Source organism: Melitaea cinxia, chromosome 19 (genome assembly GCF_905220565.1).
Source record: "Melitaea cinxia chromosome 19, ilMelCinx1.1, whole genome shotgun sequence".
NCBI classification, from domain to species: domain Eukaryota; kingdom Metazoa; phylum Arthropoda; class Insecta; order Lepidoptera; family Nymphalidae; genus Melitaea; species Melitaea cinxia.
In genome coordinates this window covers 7610503-7630446 of record NC_059412.1, presented here as the reverse complement: position 1 = coordinate 7630446, position 19944 = coordinate 7610503, and the positions used below count along the sequence as shown (strand labels likewise).

The window sequence follows — 19944 nt, the reverse complement described above, 5'->3', positions numbered from 1 at the left end:
AGTAAAAAGCTCGACACTGGCATCACTAGTAGACTCCCCCCCCTCTCCCCTTGGGTGAGGCTTAAAGAGATTAACTGGACCGAATATTTTAAACTAAATTTATTCTTAGTATTCGGGAAAATAATAAGCTGTTAAGGTATACTATAGTTAATTTATTTAAATTAAATAAAATCAAAAAACTAAATAATTAATAAAATTATTACCCTCCATTTTTTTTAACTTCTGTAATATTTTATATTTTTTAAAGTTGAGATAAGATTAGCGATTAACCCCCCCGCCCCCTCAGTTTAAAAAAGATTTCAATGCACCCTTCGCATTCTGAGCTCACGTAACTAATGGATGTCCCCTAAGTCCATGTAAGTAAAAAGATAAGTGTACAGCGGTCACTCTAGTCGGTGTAAAGCAGTAGGCGGTGTGCGGCAGGCGGCGAGGAGGGCACGCTGGCGCGCTACCGCGCGGCGGGCGGCGGCGCGGGGCAGGCGGCGCGCCGCAGCCTGCGCTGGCGCGGCGCCGTGTTCGCGTTCGGCCAGACGGCGCCCGTGGCCGGCTACGCGCTGTCGCTGTGGTACGGCGGCGTGCTGGTCGCCGAGCGCCGCGTGCACTACAAGGACGTCATCAAGTGAGCGATATTGGACCGGATAATGGATTGTTTATCCACGTGTTGTAGTCAAATTTTAGGCATCAAAACGATTGGAGCTCGGTTTCTATGTTTAAATAAACGATTTGTTTTGCTTTAAATATGCCGTGTCGCGGGATATGTGGGACTTCTGGTAGATACCTAAGTCATTTTGAGATATTTTGAAATTATGCATTTTTTTTTAATACAAAAAATAGCAACAGAACGATAGCAACAGGGCAATATGGGCAAAACACATGAGTCCACTCCATTGTTGTGCGAACTTGTGGAGGCCTATGTCTAGCAGTGGACTGTATTAGGCTGCTCTGATGATAATGACTGATGATAGCAACAGAATCAATCTAAATAATTATTTAAAACTAATAAAAATAGGGTGTTTAATACTAATAACTGGGGTCAAATAATGTACGTCATTTGCAAGATGTTAACATGCTTAGGAAGGGTTCAATTTTAAACACGACGAGTTCGAAATTGAACAAATAGTTTTTTCGAAAATAGTAACCGCGCCGTACCAAACTTACAACTTGCAGAAAATTAGTTTGCTGACATTTTTTAAAAGTTCTTGAGCTACTGTCCAGTTTTGAAAAGCTTCCTTGATGAGTCCAGTGGTGTATTTAAAGATTCAGCATTCCGGGTTAATATTCTTCGATTGCCTTACTAAGGGAAAAAGGCAATATCGGTGTTCGTAAAAAAAAAACGGATATATTCTTTCTCTTTTTTAGGCCGCCTATTTTGTACTATTTTACTTTTACTGAAGTAACATTTTGTTAGGGTGTCGGAGGCGCTGATCTTCGGCGCGTGGATGATGGGCCAGGCGCTGGCCTTCGCGCCCAACTTCGGCGCCGCGGTGCTGGCGGCCGGCCGCGTCATGACGCTGCTGGCGCGCCGCCCGCGCGTCCGCAGCACGCACGCGCCCTCCGTGCCCGAGGCCTACGTGAGTGCCGCACAGCTGTCCCGTTACCCGTACACTCACACATATCTACCTATATTCATCGTTCAGTTCATTGCATATTTCACGTGCCTATACGAGTTTATATCTTCGGTCATTACTAAAAATGATGGCAGCAGAAGTGTTATCACTTATCAGTAACTTATTTTTTTTATTCGTTAATGATATGGCCGAACAGTTACGATGCTAATATCTTTATAAATACAATTTCATCTGTTCAGTCAATTTTCTATCTTTGAAAATCCTCAGAATTACATAACCACTCACGCAGATACGTATCGTCGTATACCGGTGGTATAAGTACATATAATGTCACACATTCCCAATATTAGACTAATGTATTACGAATATCAGTTTAGACAAATGTACTGTATATTGAACAAGTCGCTCTAATTCACAGACGGCCAATGGCAAAATCCAATACAAGAACATAAAGTTTCGCTATCCGACTCGTCGCGAAGTGCAAGTGTTGCGCGGTCTCTCCCTCTTGATACCGAGCGGGAAGCGCGTCGCTCTGGTCGGGCCCAGCGGCTGCGGCAAGTCTACTCTCATACAACTGCTGCAGAGACTGTACGATCCGGATGACGGCAATGTGGTAAGTTTTAGAATTTTTATATCAAAATTTTCATTTCATTCTTTTTGTAATATCTGTATCTAAAGTATCTTCGAAATATATTTTATATATGTTTGTATGTAAATTAAGCGCACTAAGTACCATAATAACAATAGATTGTGAGATGTGACACAGGAAAAGTTAATGTTACAAGATCTGCCAAAATTATAATCTTAGCTTTGAAAGAATACCACTGAAATAACTCACAGCTATGCTTATAACTTGTTTATGGAAATGTACGAGCAATTGAAATAAAATGCTGTGTGCTTAAAACGATCAAGAGCTTTACAGATTTTAGGTTTTTGCTAAATATAATATGCACGAGTTTGAAAAAGCACGTTTTTAAAACAACAATTTATTTGAGATACTACCGTATGACAAGTGAGGGTAAGAATAAAACTGAAATAAAAAGTGTACGTGTCAGCTCCGACGCACGACTGAAGCTTACTCCTTCATTTCGACTGTCTAAATAGGCACAAAAAACCTTACTAATCTAAGAAAAAGATAATTACTATATCAAACGGTACATGAAAGAACCCAATAGGGTTCATCCAAAGTCATTCGTTTAGTAGATTTAACTCCTCATATTTTTTTCATACCAGTAGCCTTATATGAAAATCGATTTTTAAGGAGTAAACTCTAAAAAAAAAATGGACGATTGGCTAGAAGTTTTGATTTACCTATTGTATCAGATAAGCTTGACAATTCATATCATTCTTTATATAATAAAAGTAATTTTCCTTGCAGTATCTAGATGATCACAGTATCGTCAGCGACATGCGACTGACAACTCTACGTCGCAACCTCAGCATAGTATCACAGGAACCAGTGCTCTTCGACCGAACTATTGCCGAGAATATCGCCTACGGAGACAACACCAGAAATGTACCGATCGAAGAGATTGTCACCGCAGCAAAGGCAGCAAACGTGCACTCGTTTATCGCTGCTTTACCTGATGTAAACCAAATTTCTATTTTCTGCGGGCATTTTCGCGTAATCTAATCGCTAATAGTCATTTTTTTTTTTTTTGTTTACGACATTTGACCCAAGTGAAATTGTTTCAAAGGACAATGGCCACGGAAGTATGAAAATTAAACCCAGGCTGAACAGATACAGGATGTAGCTTAAAATTATGGTAATATTGGGTGATGAAAATATATGATATCATCACCATCAAATTCGGTGGCTAAAATGTGTGATATTGCTATTTTTATTTCATCAGGGATGATTTTTTTATCTTTAAGATATTTTCAATTTGGGTATCTCTGATGATGTAAATACGTTATTCAATCGTTTTAATATTGCTTCATGCAAGGCATCTGTTTGGTATAGGCGTACTGGACGTTATAAACGACGGGACGGACGATATTGTAATACTATAATTATCACTTTTAATAGACTAAAAGAAGGAAAGTAGTTCCCAATTCGACTTTTATTTTTATATATGTTTGGGAATAACTACTTTGTATTTGAAACCATTTTATTGATTATTTGCGTTGAGTTCAGTATAGAGACATACAGCCTCTGTGGTCTAGTGGTTATAAAAAAAAATGTAAGAGCAGAAATATCTTTATGAAAAGAAAATCACACAAAAAATGTAAGTACAGAAATATCTTTATGGAAGTATGAAAATTAAACCCAGGCTGAACAGATACAGGATGTAGCTTAAAATTATGGTAATATTAGGTGATGAAAATATATGATATCATCACCATCAAATTCGGTGGCTAAATGTGTGATATTGCTATTTTTATTTCATCAGGGATGATTTTTTTATCTTTAAGATATTTTCAATTTGGGTATCTCTAATGATGTAAATACGTTATTCAATCGTTTTATTACACTCCCATCGACACTGGAGTTTAAAAACACTGAGAACAGAGTAGAGTTTAACAACACTGAGAAGTTTAACAACACAGTTTAATAACAATGCAGACTATGTGGAGGTAAATAATTTAAATAGGCAAAGAGCAGTCTTCTTGCGAATGGAAGGTGACAACCTAAACTTGGTGGACTTCCCACGTCTAACTCTAGAAGATTTGATATTGTTTGGTATTGGAACTTACCATGTGAAAATCGCTCGCTCCTATTGCAGCGAGCACATTAAAGGAACCGGAGAATATGAAATCGAAGTTTATAGAGAGCCAGAATTGGTCGCACTCGAAGGTTACGAAGAGAACAATATTTTAATAAGATGCAGGATTCAGTCCAGGCACGTAAGAAGAAAAACCTGTTACACTTATGTGTTTTATAAAAGAGGAGATGGGAGACATTCCATTTTGGAATACTATTGTAGTTGTATCCATGGTAAAAGAACCCTGGGAAGCTGCGCCGATGTAATGAGCGTATTATATTATCTGGGGTGGGCAAGGCACGAAGACAACTTCCAAGATCCCGCTCTGAGCCTAGAGTATGTCACGTTAGATATAGAAACATAAAAATAAAGATATTTCTGTATTTACGTTTTTTTTTATAACCACTAGACCACAGAGGCTGTATGTCTCTATACTGAACTCAACGCAAATAATCAATAAAATGGTTTCAAATACAAAGTAGTTATTCCCAAACATATATAAAAATAAAAGTCGAATTGGGAACCACTTTCCTTCTTTTAGTCTATTAAAAGTGATAATTATTAGTATTACAATATCGTCCGTCCCGTCGTTTATAACGTCCAGTACGCCTATACCAAACAGATGCCTTGCATGAAGCAATATTAAAACGATTGAATAACGTATTTACATCATCAGAGATACCCAAATTGAAAATATCTTAAAGATAAAAAAATCATCCCTGATGAAATAAAAATAGCAATATCACACATTTAGCCACCGAATTTGATGGTGATGATATCATATATTTTCATCACCCAATATTACCATAATTTTAAGCTACATCCTGTATCTGTTCAGCGTGGGTTTTTTTTTTTGGCCATTGTCCTTTCAGTAAGAGGCTACTTTATCATTTTGAACTCTACCATAAACATTATTACTTCGTCACAGAGAATGTTTGCAAAGCCTTGAATATGATAAAATATCTGTAGGGCTACTCAACGCGCATCGGTGCACGCGCATCGCAGTTGTCGGGCGGTCAGAAGCAACGCATCGCTATCGCTCGCGCGCTCGTGCGGAACCCGCGCGTGCTTCTACTGGACGAGGCCACCTCCGCGCTCGACACGCACAGCGAGCGGGTAACACACTCCCACACAACACTCACTAGCACGTCACTCCCTCACGCGTGTGCCGCTGGACGAGGCCACCTGCGCGCTCGACACGCACAGCGAGCGGGTAACACACTCCCACACAACACTCACTAGCACGTCACTCCCTCACGCGTGTGCCGCTGGACGAGGCCACCTGCGCGCTCGACACGCACAGCGAGCGGGTAACACACTCCCACACAACACTCACTAGCACGTCACTCCCTCACGCGTGTGCCGCTGGACGAGGCCACCTGCGCGCTCGACACGCACAGCGAGCGGGTAACACACTCCCACACAACACTCACTAGCACGTCACTCCCTCACGCGTGTGCCGCTGGACGAGGCCACCTGCGCGCTCGACACGCACAGCGAGCGGGTAACACACTCCCACACAACACTCACTAGCACGTCACTCCCTCACGCGTGTGCCGCTGGACGAGGCCACCTGCGCGCTCGACACGCACAGCGAGCGGGTAACACACTCCCACACAACACTCACTAGCACGTCACTCCCTCACGCGTGTGCCGCTGGACGAGGCCACCTGCGCGCTCGACACGCACAGCGAGCGGGTAACACACTCCCACACAACACTCACTAGCACGTCACTCCCTCACGCGTGTGCCGCTGGACGAGGCCACCTGCGCGCTCGACACGCACAGCGAGCGGGTAACACACTCCCACACAACACTCACTAGCACGTCACTCCCTCACGCGTGTACCGCTGGACGAGGCCACCTGCGCGCTCGACACGCACAGCGAGCGGGTAACACACTCCCACACAACACTCACTAGCACGTCACTCCCTCACGCGTGTGCCGCTGGACGAGGCCACCTGCGCGCTCGACGCGCACAGCGAGCGGGTAACACACTCCCACACAACACTCACTAGCACGTCACTCCCTCACGCGTGTGCCGCTGGACGAGGCCACCTGCGCGCTCGACACGCACAGCGAGCGGGTAACACACTCCCACACAACACTCACTAGCACGTCACTCCCTCACGGGTGTGCCGCTGGACGAGGCCACAAATACTCACTCGAAAAATATTTTCTTGATAGTGCTGTGAAATACACACTCAAAGATTATTAGATTCGCTGCTCCAGCAAACATAGCATGCTTTCACTGTACACACAAATTTCCAAAAATTATCCTTTTTATTTTGGGATTTTGTTTCGTCGAAAACGCGGGTTTTAATGGACACAAAGAATAAAATTCCGACTATCGAAGAAAAAAGCCTTTTTTGTATGTACCTACTAAAATATTCCATTTTATTTCTTGTAGGTAGTTCAAGAAGCCTTAGATAGAGCTAGTGAAGGCAGAACATGTCTCATCATCGCCCATCGCCTTGCAACCATACAGAACGCTGACGTCATCTGCGTCATAGACCAGGGAGTAGTCGCCGAAATGGGAACTCACAAAGAACTAATCGCTCTGAAGAAAATCTACGCAAGGCTGTACGAACTACAATGTGGCTTCGTGGAAGAAGCAGAGGAAGAAAATTTGCCAAATGGAGTAACTTCATAAGTAATTTAAATTAACAAACTTATTTTAAATATTAGTCATATGTAACAGAATCGACTAGCCCATAAGTAATAAAATAAAATAATTTAAATTATTAGAAAACTTTAATAAAAAATATATTTTCGAAACTAAAATAAGTTTTTAAAATAGTGCCTTTTGCGTTCATTTCACCGCAGCGTTTTACTAATATTTTGTCTATTTCTTTAGGCTAATACAAATAAAAAAAATAAGAAATAGTGTTTGAAATGGAATTGTTATTAAAATAATAAATATGTCTACTACTTTGTTAATTATAATGACACTATAAGGTAAGGTTTCTAGTCAATTTCTGAACTTTATAGTTTCGTATATTTAAAAAATAAATTATAAAATGGAGTTGTATGAAATTACTTAACAATTCTTTTTCTGTTTAGTATAAACTTCCTAAAATGATAATTTTCTGTAGATAATACAAAATGTTTTCTTTTAATTCCTATAAACCAAAATCCTTGACATTCCTCTAGTAAAAGACGTAATCTTTAAGTTTCCTATAAAAGACCAAAATTTAAAGGTTTAATACCAAAAATTTTAATAATTTAATTTTTGTCGCCTTTAAAAACTTGTGTTCCCTCTTAAATAAATAAGACCAATTCCATCATAAACACATCATTTCCAGCTTTTTATGTCTAATACTGTCTAAAATTTTATTATATTTAATAGTTTAATTTTGTTATGTATTATGTACTTTTTGTTGTATATACATGTGTTAACTAATTTCTAACAAAAATACAAATTTAAGTAGTTATCATTATAGCTGAATTGTGCCTTTATAAAAATCATGTGACTTTGAATGCCTAATATATAATTTGCCTAGAAATGTGCCTAAGCTAAATTAGACTATTGCATGATTTAAAAATCAATCAAAATCGCTTTAATAATATTAGCATTTGTAGAAATAGGACTACCGACACAAAAGCTCAATAAATAATGTGATTATGAAATATTTTTGTACAATAACTTCTGCGAATATTTATTTAAATAATTAGTTGTAATATTGGGTAGGCTATAATTTAAATATATTGTGTAAAATATAAATTTCTTTTATTTCTATTTTTAACTCAAATCCGTATTATGTGGCAGGGCATACAAGCTATATAGTTTGTGTGCTAATTGGCTTGCTAGAAATTATTCCTAGGATGCACAAGAACTTGAATTCCATATTACTTTACAGTCTAGAGAGCTTTACAATTTTAAAACTTATTTTTAGAAAGTTAGCGAATTTCACTCACTGCTTTTGTAAAAAAAAATTGAAGAACACTAATATATTTTGATAAATATTTATTACTCTTAAACATAAAATAAAAGTGCAATTATCTACTTAATTTTTTTAAACAAATAACTATGAATTGGCAGTTTTCAAAAATATGAAAAAAAAAATAACAAATAAAAAATAAAATGAATATCGAAATGAGTCGTAAATGAATTACACAACAACAGGTAACATTTTTTTAATAATAATCTATATTAACTTTTAATCTTGTTGGTAATATAATATAATCTACAATTTATATAAGATCTATTTATCCAAATAAAAATGTGTTTATTCTGCTACTAAATTAAAATCTACCATGGCAACTATATTTACTATCGTCCATTGATTGAAAAATTATCAATGAGCTATGCCCATATCAAGAATATTTACATATATATACTCGCTGCTATGAGTAGCGTAGCTAGGTCTTTATATGTTACTGTGGGGCCCCCTATACTTCTTGAACCCTGTAGGGATCTTCCACACTCCTTACATCTCTAGACATAAATTCTTGTAAAATAATTATTATAACCCCCTTCCCCCCATATAAAATTAAGAGGGCATAAAAAGATTTTGATACGAGGTCCAATAAGAACTAGTAACAATAGTTTTGTAGCAGAATATTAATATTTAAAAGTTTAATTGCGTGGCATAACGTTAATATGTTCTAAAGGCGCGTCGGGGTGAACACCGCGGATGAAGGGCTCGAGATTGTTGTAGTAAATGTCTCCGGAGAGCTCTTCGATGCCCACTTCGGGGTCAGATTTGGATTGTTTAGTCGCCTCGTCTACTTCTTTACGCACTTTTGTATCAATTTCCTGTAACAACGAACATACATTTAGCATAAAAATGGTGATCCCAACAATGTATGTAGAAAGATTACAAAGAATAACAAATTAAAAAAAGTTTATAACGTTTGGTCATTAATTCACTTTTATTATAAAATAGAAATTATTTGTAATACAAATAACACTTTCCCAACTGACAATTTTATTTTTAAGCTTAAATAAATTTTTAGCTGTTAGTTAATTATAAATTATTTTTGTGTAATTGAAAAAAGATATCTGTGAACTCTTTTTTTTTAACAAACGAGTACTGAAAATTTTGACTGCATTGTAATTGGTCCACGTAGTTAAGATAGAGTTAATTTTACACCGTGTCTTAGTGAATGAACCAGAAGATAGCGTTTGTACGTGAGTCATGGCGGATATGTTTCCTTGACGCCCGCGTCACGAGTTCGCTGCCGATAATCTTCTCCTTGAACGAGGTGATAAGGTCTCTGGTCTGGCGTACCTCCTGGAGCTCATCAGACATACCTTGAGCTGGTCGGGCGTCACGAGCTCGCTGGCGATGATCTTCTCCTTGAAGGAGGTGATGGGGTCTCTGGTCTGGCGCACCTCCTGGAGCTCATCAGACATACCTTGAGCTGGTCGGGCGTCACGAGCTCGCTGGCGATGATCTTCTCCTTGAAGGAGGTGATGGGGTCTCTGGTCTGGCGCACCTCCTGGAGCTCATCAGACATACCTTGAGCTGGTCGGGCGTCACGAGCTCGCTGGCGATGATCTTCTCCTTGAAGGAGGTGATGGGGTCTCTGGTCTGGCGCACCTCCTGGAGCTCATCAGACATACCTTGAGCTGGTCGGGCGTCACGAGCTCGCTGGCGATGATCTTCTCCTTGAAGGAGGTGATGGGGTCTCTGGTCTGGCGCACCTCCTGGAGCTCATCAGACATACCTTGAGCTGGTCGGGCGTCACGAGCTCGCTGGCGATGATCTTCTCCTTGAAGGAGGTGATGGGGTCTCTGGTCTGGCGCACCTCCTGGAGCTCATCAGACATACCTTGAGCTGGTCGGGCGTCACGAGCTCGCTGGCGATGATCTTCTCCTTGAAGGAGGTGATGGGGTCTCTGGTCTGGCGCACCTCCTGGAGCTCATCAGACATACCTTGAGCTGGTCGGGCGTCACGAGCTCGCTGGCGATGATCTTCTCCTTGAAGGAGGTGATGGGGTCTCTGGTCTGGCGCACCTCCTGGAGCTCATCAGACATACCTTGAGCTGGTCGGGCGTCACGAGCTCGCTGGCGATGATCTTCTCCTTGAAGGAGGTGATGGGGTCTCTGGTCTGACGCACCTCCTGGAGCTCATCAGACATACCTTGAGCTGGTCGGGCGTCACGAGCTCGCTGGCGATGATCTTCTCCTTGAAGGAGGTGATGGGGTCTCTGGTCTGGCGCACCTCCTGGAGCTCATCAGACATACCTTGAGCTGGTCGGGCGTCACGAGCTCGCTGGCGATGATCTTCTCCTTGAAGGAGGTGATGGGGTCTCTGGTCTGGCGCACCTCCTGGAGCTCATCAGACATACCTTGAGCTGGTCGGGCGTCACGAGCTCGCTGGCGATGATCTTCTCCTTGAAGGAGGTAATGGGGTCTCTGGTCTGGCGCACCTCCTGCACCTCATCTCGCGTGCGGTACGACGTGCCAGGGTCCGACATCGAGTGGCCCGAGTAGCGGTATGTCTCCATCTCCATCACTAGCGGGCCTGCAGACAAAACATTATTTACATCAGTGGTTCACCTGTGGTTCACGTAAGGAGGCATTCATTAAGTACATAAGGATGAGTTTGCCAGATTTTGAAATGAAAGGTACGTAAGATTTTTCAAACCTCTAAAATCTTAAAATAGGGGGTTTAAGGTAAGTTTCCATTTCGTTTTTCAAAATAATAAAATTTTAGAAAGGATCAGTTAAACTAAAACTTCCAGTTTAATATAAAACAAAGATGGATTTTCAATAGATAAATATAGACCTAGTACTTTTATTGACTAGACTTTTATTGCTGTTAACTACAGATCCATTGTACTATTGTATTCTTATATAAATGTCTAGTCTTCTGGAATACAATTTATCAGTAGTTAAAAGACGCAAATGAAATATGATCCCTGCCAAACCACTTGTCCGGGCGATTTCCAATATAAAATATCGACTTGGAAAATATTACGTAAGAATCAGTTTGAATTCTTATTAGAAACAACACTATAGACTAAAATTGTTTGGGTGTTTAATTAGATATAGCTCGCGTCATGTAAAAATAACGCTGAAAGAAACTGGTTTGTTTGCGCAAGGGTACACTCGCGCACGAAAGTACTACTGTTCTATTTTTTTGTTAGGCTTTCACTCGCGGCTTTGTATAACGGTTATTGGTAGGTACATTAAAAATACTAGAAATACCTATGTGAATAATTTGCACTAAATAAGTATAATAATTATCACTTTACAAAATTACAATTATTTATCAAACAGAAACAATAACAAATTTTTTAATTGTTGTCACCGGTAGAGCAAGCAATTATGTATAAAATGATATATAATTTATGTGGAATAATTATGAGGCTTTTTCTAAAAAGGGAGCCACACACACCTCTTCTTGCTTGCTTCGTGCCATCATATTTGCTTTATAAAAAAAAATATTGAAATGTCATATTCAAAAATATTAATTATCTTGATATTTGATTTTAGTGAAATAAATAGTAAATGGATGAGATGTCCGTAAACTAATGTGTTGTGAAAGTGAGTGATAAATGTGGAAAAAACGTGAATTACGATTGACAGGGGTTTGTTTACCAAATAAGACTGTTCCAAAAAAATGGACAGTATGGAAAAGTTTTTTCAAGAGTTGGCAACACTGTGACGCGAACTATACGTTATAAATATTTTTTATCGCTTCTCTATGTAAAACTATTTCGTAATTAAAAACTTTTGTGCGCGATAGTATTTTGAGTCGACTTCGAACTGTCCAACCAATAGCACACCGGCAAGCATACGGCGCGTGATACACACGCCCCGCGCCCTACCTCATACCACCAAATAGACCGATAAATCGCCTTTGCGCAGCTTGAAGGCCAGCGTTCTTTTTACATGACGCGAACTATATCTCATTACATCATGTTATTAGAAAACGAGTAATAATAAATAAATATGTACTATCACTTGAAAAGATACTGACAATCTCCTAGGTATACTAATCCCTATGCTTCATAACATCATATATTTATAGCTCCATACTTATTCGAAAAACATTAAATACAGTCATTCTCACCTTTTCCGCTGGAACAGTAATCGATGGCAAACCGGGTGGCTTCCCTAGTCGCGATCACGTCCATACCGTCCACCCAAATGCCGGGGATGTAGTCGCCTCGTGTGTAGTATTCAGAACTTGCGGACGATCGGTCCACACTTGTACCCATACCTGCAAAAAATATGAAACTTTAATTTTTATAATTTTATCTACAATATTATACAATAAGAATTTACAATTTGGCATGTAATCATTATAATATAGATACATTTTCTATAGTCAGTTTTTTCTAACAAACGAGTACCGAAAACTTTGACTGCGTCGTTATTGGTCCACATACTCAATATAGAATCCGTTTCACACAAACGCTGTAGTTACATGCACATTCAGCTGAATCAGCGAATAGCACGAGTTTTAGTGAGTGAACCAGACTATATTGTTTGTGCGTAAGTCATGCCTACATGAGATAAAATCCTGAACGTCAGAAAAGATGATTTCCTGTCTATGTCAAGATCGACATTGTACAAAGCACTAAAAAATTTAGGATTTTCCTATAACCACTATAATCACCCGATAGTGGATACTATCGGAGAGGAAGAGCCCGAGTAGGCAAACATAGGCCTGGAAGCCGAAGTAAAAGTAGCTGGCTACAAAACGGAACTACTATATATTACAGATTCAAAATTTAAAAATCTATCATAAGGAAGTTAAATATTAACAAAGCTCCAGGAAAAGATGGTATCCGGACAATAGTTTTGATAAGACTATGCAAGAATATAAATAGTGCTATCGCAAATTTAATTAATCGATGTATAATTAGCCATAAATATCCAGCATCACTAAAAATAGGCATTGTTCGACCGATTCATAAAAAAACGAATACGAAAATTACAGTTATACCTGTTATTGACAAGATCGCTGAAAAATACACAGCCTAGCCAGAATAGAAGTAAAATTACTACTTGTCTGATGATGAATGCTTAAATAAATTCGTGAATGGTAGCTCTTAAAATGTTGAATGTCACTGTAAGTCCATAGAAGTAGTATACAGACAAACCTATCTAGGACTGATTATTGGTGACAGACTTAATTGGACAGACCATATAAATCACATCAGAGACAAACTAAGAGCTATCCTAGCGAAGTTTACAGTTATTATATAATTAATAAATGGTTTGAAAATAAAATGATGTACTTCAACATTAAGTCAAATAAATTATGTACGTACCTAATTACCTAGAGATGATGTCGACAATGCTGATGTCCGGTAAAACTTGAATGAGTTTATGTGGCATCTTATTATTAGTAATTTATTTTATATTCTTAGATATATCTTAATAAAATAAATAATAAATTTAGATGACACGTGGGTAAATGCCGGTCACACAAAATCAAAAGTCTAGACAGACAATAGTGACTACGTCGAGACCTACATTCAGAACTGCAATATTTTGAATCTAATAAAACCGGTGACTGGCAGCAAGATATAGACGCCAAAGAGTTTGAAAATTAGTTCCAAGACTTTTACCGCATTGGATGAGAATGCAGTTATTGTTTTAGATAATGCATCGTATCATTCTGGAAAGCTTGACAAAGCACCTACAACTTCATCTCGCAAACAAGAAATTGAATGGCTACAGTAGAAATAATATATTTCTACTGTAGCCATTCAATTTCTTGTTTGCGAGATGAAGTTGTAGGAGCTTGAGTTCTTGAGTCGTATCAATATTAAACTTGCAACTTGTGGATTTAGTCAACAAAACAAAAATCGCTTTGAAAAATTTGTCGTAGTGTGATGGCTAAGTCCACAAATCGTCGCGACATATGTTTGCCACCGTTTTACTGTGAGCTCAATCCAATTGAGGTTGTCTGGGCTTGAGTGAAGGGCTAAGTGGCATTAAATAACAAAAGTTATAAAATTGATGAAGTTCGAACTCTTTTGTTACAAGGAGTAGCTAAAGTGGATAGCCAAAAATGGTCGTCATATGTCAATCACGTGATAACCACGATCGAAACAAAAATGTACGAAGTCGACAATAATGTAGAAAATATGTTAGAGCAGTTTACTTTTCACGTGTCTGAAGAAAGTTCATCAGAAAGAAGTGATGACGATGGTTTTTAAGATCAGATCTATTATATAATACTGTATCAAATATTATTTTATTGTTATTTATTTAAGAAATTATTTATATAAAAAGTAATTAAATTTTTTCTACAATAAATTTTAGAAATGTTCAATATGAACAGGCCTTTACAATTTCAAAACAAGAACAAAGGTGTTGGTCCTACCCCTATCAAAGACCCATTTCACTCTGTCAATATCGGAAATGTGCAAGATACATACTCAGTACTTTTGTGTTAAAAAAAATAGACTAATTGTATTGCAAAATATAAAAAATGTACCATATACTAGTTTGCCTCATATATAAGTATCTAATTTTGACTCTTAAAAGCACCTCACAAAATGTCTATATTTTTATACATGTAGGAAACTCATTATTTATTTATATATGTATATTATATTTACATCTATTACAGATATATATTAAATATTAACATTTAATTTATAAAATGTTATATAACAAGATGTGATGAATATTATTAAACAAGATGATACCCATAGTCTACGTTGGATTTTACATTAGCTCTTTCTCTCGCGAATTTTACGTTGATATTTACAAAGGAACAATCTAGATCTATAGCTACAGCAGATATAGTTTTTACAGCGCATGATTGAGGTTTTGACAACCGTGATTTTACAGGCGTCTCAAAAACAGTCTATCATTGAATTTTAGATACCGATAATAAATAGCTTAAATATGACATGGCCTAATTATTGATTATTACTTATTTTTTCAAGTATGGATCTGATTCTATTTTTTTAACCGACTTCCAAAAAAGGAGGAGGTTCTCAATTCGACTGTATCTTTTTTTTTATGTATGTTACATCAGAACTTTTGACCGTGAGGACCGATTTCGACAAATTTTCTTTTAATCGAAAGGTGGTGTGTATCAATTGGTCCCATTTAAATTTATTTGAGATCTAACAACTACTTTTCGAGTTATATCTAATAATGCGTTTTTACTTGACGCTTTTTTCGTCGACCTACGTTGTATTATACTGCATAACTTTCTACTGGATGTACCGATTTTGATAATTCTTTTTTTGTTGGAAAGGAGATATCCCTAGTTTAGTACCATGATAAGGAAACCAGGATCTGATGATAGGATCCTAAAGAAATCGAGGGAAACTTTTGAAAATCCGCAATAACTTTTTACTGGGTGTACCGATTTTGATAATTCTTTTTTTGTTGGAAAGAAGATATCCCTAGTTTAGTACCATGATAAGGAAACCAGGATCTGATGATGGGATCCCAGAGAAATCGAGGGAAACTCTTAAAAATCCGCAATAACTTTTTACTGGGTGTACTGATTTTAATAAATTTTAATTTAATCGAAAGCTGATGTTTGTCATGTGGTCACATATAAATTTTATTGAGATCTGATAACTACTTTTTGAGTAATCTTTGATAACGCGTAGTTACTTGACTATTTTTTCGTCGATCTACGTTGTATTACTCGTCGATGTAATTGAAGCCGTTTTTTTTTTTTTTTTTTCGTTTGCGAGCAAACACAATTATTTTTGTAATTGTTTCGTAATTTTTAGTTATTTTAATTTATCCTTAGTTGTTTGAATGGTCATGGTTGTTTTTTAAAATGATATATTGTTTTTATTGTTTGCATTATTTAAATAAATAAACAATAAAAATTTCACAAAAAAATCAGACGACATTGTATGTATACGCAGTAATTAATATAACGAAAAAGCAAAAGAATTGCCTGCATAGTGAGTTTTAGAATTAAGTCAGTTTTTTATGGAATTTGCTTAAATTTATGTTTGTTGTTTCTTTGTATGTTATGAATGAATTTTAAAAAACTTGTAATTTTGATATTAAAAACACTTAATATTATTTAATCATGTAAATAAACAGTAACTCACCATAGCCATTGTTTTCACATACAAACACACACGGAAGATCCCATAGTTTAGCCATATTGTACGCTTCAAACAATTGTCCTTGATTAGCTGCTCCGTCACCATATAAAGCGAAACTAACACCACCATCTCCACGGTATTTGTGAGCGAATGCTAAGCCAGCACCAAGTGGTACCTACAAATAATTAAGTTATAATTAGTTTTACCAAAAAGCTTCACATTCATGCTACTCCAATTTTTATGGCTTCTATTGCATCCCCAGAAACCCACCAAAATATCGCAGATTTTAAATACAATCCAGAAATAGCACTTCCAAATAGAAAAAAAAAAACCATACAGAAAAATTACACTTTGAAAGGTTTGAACCTTAGCAAAATTTAATACAATTTACAAGTAATATTGTACAACAATACACATGTACATTCATTCCTATCCATTCATATCATCCATTCCATTCCATACAATTGATTCAAAAAGTATCAATTAATAATTATGATTTTGTTGGACATTTTTATCAGTATTCTTTTAACTGCACAATAAATAATTTGTAACAGCTAGAAAATACAATTAAAATAAAATGGTTTGTAAACAACATTCCAAGTACACCTAATCAAATACAATAGTTTTCAAATTTAAATATAAAAAGCTTACCTGAGCTCCTACAATACCGTTTCCACCAAAAAAGTTTTTCCCGTACAAATGCATTGAACCACCTTTGCCCCTCGAACAACCAGATCTCCTGCCAGTCAGCTCGGCCAAGACTCCGACTAAACTGACACCCATCAAATGCGTCCATCCATGACAACGGTAAGCAGTGATAACAGTGTCAACGTCACGCATTGCTGCACGCATGCCCACTGCTACAGCTTCCTGACCTGAAAATATCAATAAAGATGGTGATATTATATGTAAAATGGGATATTTACCATGTATATTGTTGGTCATTTTGAGTTCCGGATATATTCCAGTCATATATCATATTCCAACCAAACACCATGCATAATAACAAATGCTCATAATGGTACTGCTAAATTAATAAATAATAAAATAAAACACACAAAGAGAAAAAATATAAATAGTAGAACAGAACAAAAGTGATGTCCTATTTTACTTACATCGCAAAGAGACAATAAAGTTACAAAAACCTACAGTTAATTAATATTGTAGCAGAGGATTAATTTGACTTTTTTTATTATGATATAGTTAAATTTTAAGACAAATACTTGCATTTTTTATTTTTAAATAATAATAATAAGCGTTTATTTCAGACGTGTACATCCATAGTGTATTAGTGTTAGTAACAATATTTACTTATAATCTATGTTAGTTATTGTTAGTAATAATAAAATAAAATAAAATAAATTAAAATAAATTTTAAAATAAAATAGAAAAATTTTAAGATTATGAAATACATTATATCACTAGACAATTACATTATTCGTTATATAGAAAAGATTTCTAAAGCAAGTTCCAAAAACTATTCCATTTTATTTATTTTAATTTTTACAGTTACATCTACATAAATCATACCATAAAACTAGTTCTTAATCAAAATTTAACTGACAATCAATCATTATTAGTTTTATGTATTATGGTATATATGATAAAGTGTTTTAGTGTCAAGATCAGGTTCAAAGATTATGCAGATGCATCTCAAGACTTTTACTGATGCTGGTAAACATATCTTCCAGATTTTTTTTTTCAATAAAATAATGAAAACTATACCTGAATACAAATGGCAGAAACCACGAATAATCTTTTCCTTATACAAATTTCCTGATGCTGTTTCAATTCTCCTAAGAGCTGCAAGTTTTTCATACATTTTGAGAGCATCTTCAGCAGTAAGTGTAGCTGATTGAGCGGGACCTTTATCCAATTTATGGAGTTTGAAAGGCTAAAATTAAAAATAAAAATATTAAAAAACTTTTCATTTTCAAATTTGTGTATATTTAATGTATAATTTAGTTGAATTATAATTTATATTTTATTATTCAAATAAAACTCATAACGATCAACTGCAAACACACACAAGATAACATCTTTACTCTTGACATTTTGAAGGTTAGGTTACATAATTTAAGTAAACTTTTACGATAAAAACTTACATTTATAAATAGTTAACTCAAAATTAATGATTAAGTCCTTACATATCTTAGTGTAAGTATGAAATTCTAGATAGACAAACTACATATTCAATCACAAATTTCAAAAACACATACTTTTATTTCGAATGTAGATTCCGATTTTGTACTGTATTTTGCGTTCGAAGTGACTGCAACTGGGGCGGCCGCTTTCTACAATTTAAAAATAAAACCATTGGTTTTAATGAATTTCAATTTGCACTCAACAGATTTTACTCAATATTTCACTATTATTTTATTACAAACAAAAAACACTAAGCCTACCGTGATCGCTGAAGTTCCGCTAAAGAGCTTAGCGGCGGAAGGAATGAGTTTACTCATTTTACTTAGTATATCTTCAATAAAACCCAGTTTAAATTAAATTCCTGTATTGTATATAAAGATTTCTTTTCTAATACAGTTTTATTGTAACGAAATAAATTCTCGGCCGACCCCAGACATATGGGAATAAGACATAGATTATACACTTATATACTGGTAGGAATAAGATTGGCGGTGACAATTTCACTTTGACGTATGTCATAATAATCATTTCGTAGTAGGACAAAAGGTCATTTGCTTATGTTCGAAAACAAAAGAAGTGAAAAAAATCGAATAAATTAAATATAAATAATTTATTGAAATGATAATTAATGTTTTAAAATCTGATTATATCTATAAAATATCTATTAAAACTTTTATATTGAATAAATAAATATAAATAAGTAGTAATAATGTAATAATATAATATGATATATAAATTCTTCATAAATAATAATAATTTTTAAATTTTACATTAGTGCGAATTTGTTTTGTCAACGACAAATATATCTAATTAAACATTAAATTATACATATTAACAATTCACAACTAAAGAACTAAATATTTACAGATAGTTTTGGTATAAATCATATCCACGTGGAATTGTGCCAAGAATGCTGGCAGCATTTCGCCATTGAATGGCTATGCCGATTACAAAATAATTTAATATATAGAATTAACAAGTAACGAATACAAATTCTATGCGCAAGAATTCTAGAGATGTACCATACATAGTATATAATGATTAAACAAATCTATGACTAGAAAATTGCAACAATCATTTACTATTTTGTATTATCTATGAGCACGATATTTACTATTCTCGATACCTATTATCATGGAGCCTATTATGATATTTTTAAAAAGTTGTGATTACTGAAGAGGAACATTTACAAAATACATCTAGATTTTTTCGATACATTCTACCACATAGATACAGAGTCATGCACTTAAAGTATTTCTCGTTTAAATTAAAAAAAAAAAGCTATATAATATACTATTGAGTAACATAAAACTTTATACATTATTTTTAACCGACATCAAAAAACGAGGAGGTTACTCAATTCAACCGTATATTATATACTCGTATATTTTATATATATATATATATATATATATATATATATATATATATATATATATATATATATATATATATATATATATATATATATATATATAAATTATATACGCCGAACATATATACATAAATTATATATATATATA

At 35.8% G+C, this 19944-nt stretch overlaps 2 protein-coding genes across 3 annotated transcripts in view; one reads left to right on the top strand and one right to left on the bottom strand.

Moving 5' to 3' along the window:
* The window catches only part of LOC123662969 (multidrug resistance protein homolog 49-like), a 37683-nt gene extending 30309 nt beyond the window's left edge, over nucleotides 1-7374 (top strand). Inside the window, exons 19-24 of the mRNA XM_045597735.1 lie at nucleotides 424-619; nucleotides 1409-1571; nucleotides 1987-2181; nucleotides 2947-3156; nucleotides 5243-5389; nucleotides 6684-7374. Of these exons, the coding sequence (XP_045453691.1) occupies nucleotides 424-619; nucleotides 1409-1571; nucleotides 1987-2181; nucleotides 2947-3156; nucleotides 5243-5389; nucleotides 6684-6926 (1154 nt within the window). The 3' untranslated portion in view covers nucleotides 6927-7374. The remainder of the gene's footprint in view (nucleotides 1-423; nucleotides 620-1408; nucleotides 1572-1986; nucleotides 2182-2946; nucleotides 3157-5242; nucleotides 5390-6683) is intronic.
* A 928-nt stretch (nucleotides 7375-8302) lies between these two features.
* LOC123662965 (probable pyruvate dehydrogenase E1 component subunit alpha, mitochondrial) lies at nucleotides 8303-18864 on the bottom strand. 2 transcript variants are annotated; one of them, XM_045597729.1, is made up of 8 exons: nucleotides 18682-18864; nucleotides 18496-18570; nucleotides 18002-18170; nucleotides 16928-17151; nucleotides 16280-16451; nucleotides 12301-12450; nucleotides 10571-10746; nucleotides 8303-9032 (listed from the first exon to the last, which is right to left on the bottom strand). In XM_045597729.1, exons 1-8 carry the CDS (start codon nucleotides 18736-18738, stop codon nucleotides 8853-8855), a joined length of 1203 nt encoding a protein of 400 aa, XP_045453685.1. In that variant the 5' UTR covers nucleotides 18739-18864; the 3' UTR covers nucleotides 8303-8852. The 2 variants fall into 2 exon arrangements, with proteins under 2 accessions (XP_045453685.1, XP_045453686.1); XM_045597730.1 differs by lacking the exon at nucleotides 8303-9032 and adding an exon at nucleotides 10368-10547 and having other exon boundaries at nucleotides 10652-10746.
* Between the last annotated feature and the right edge of the window lie 1080 nt (nucleotides 18865-19944).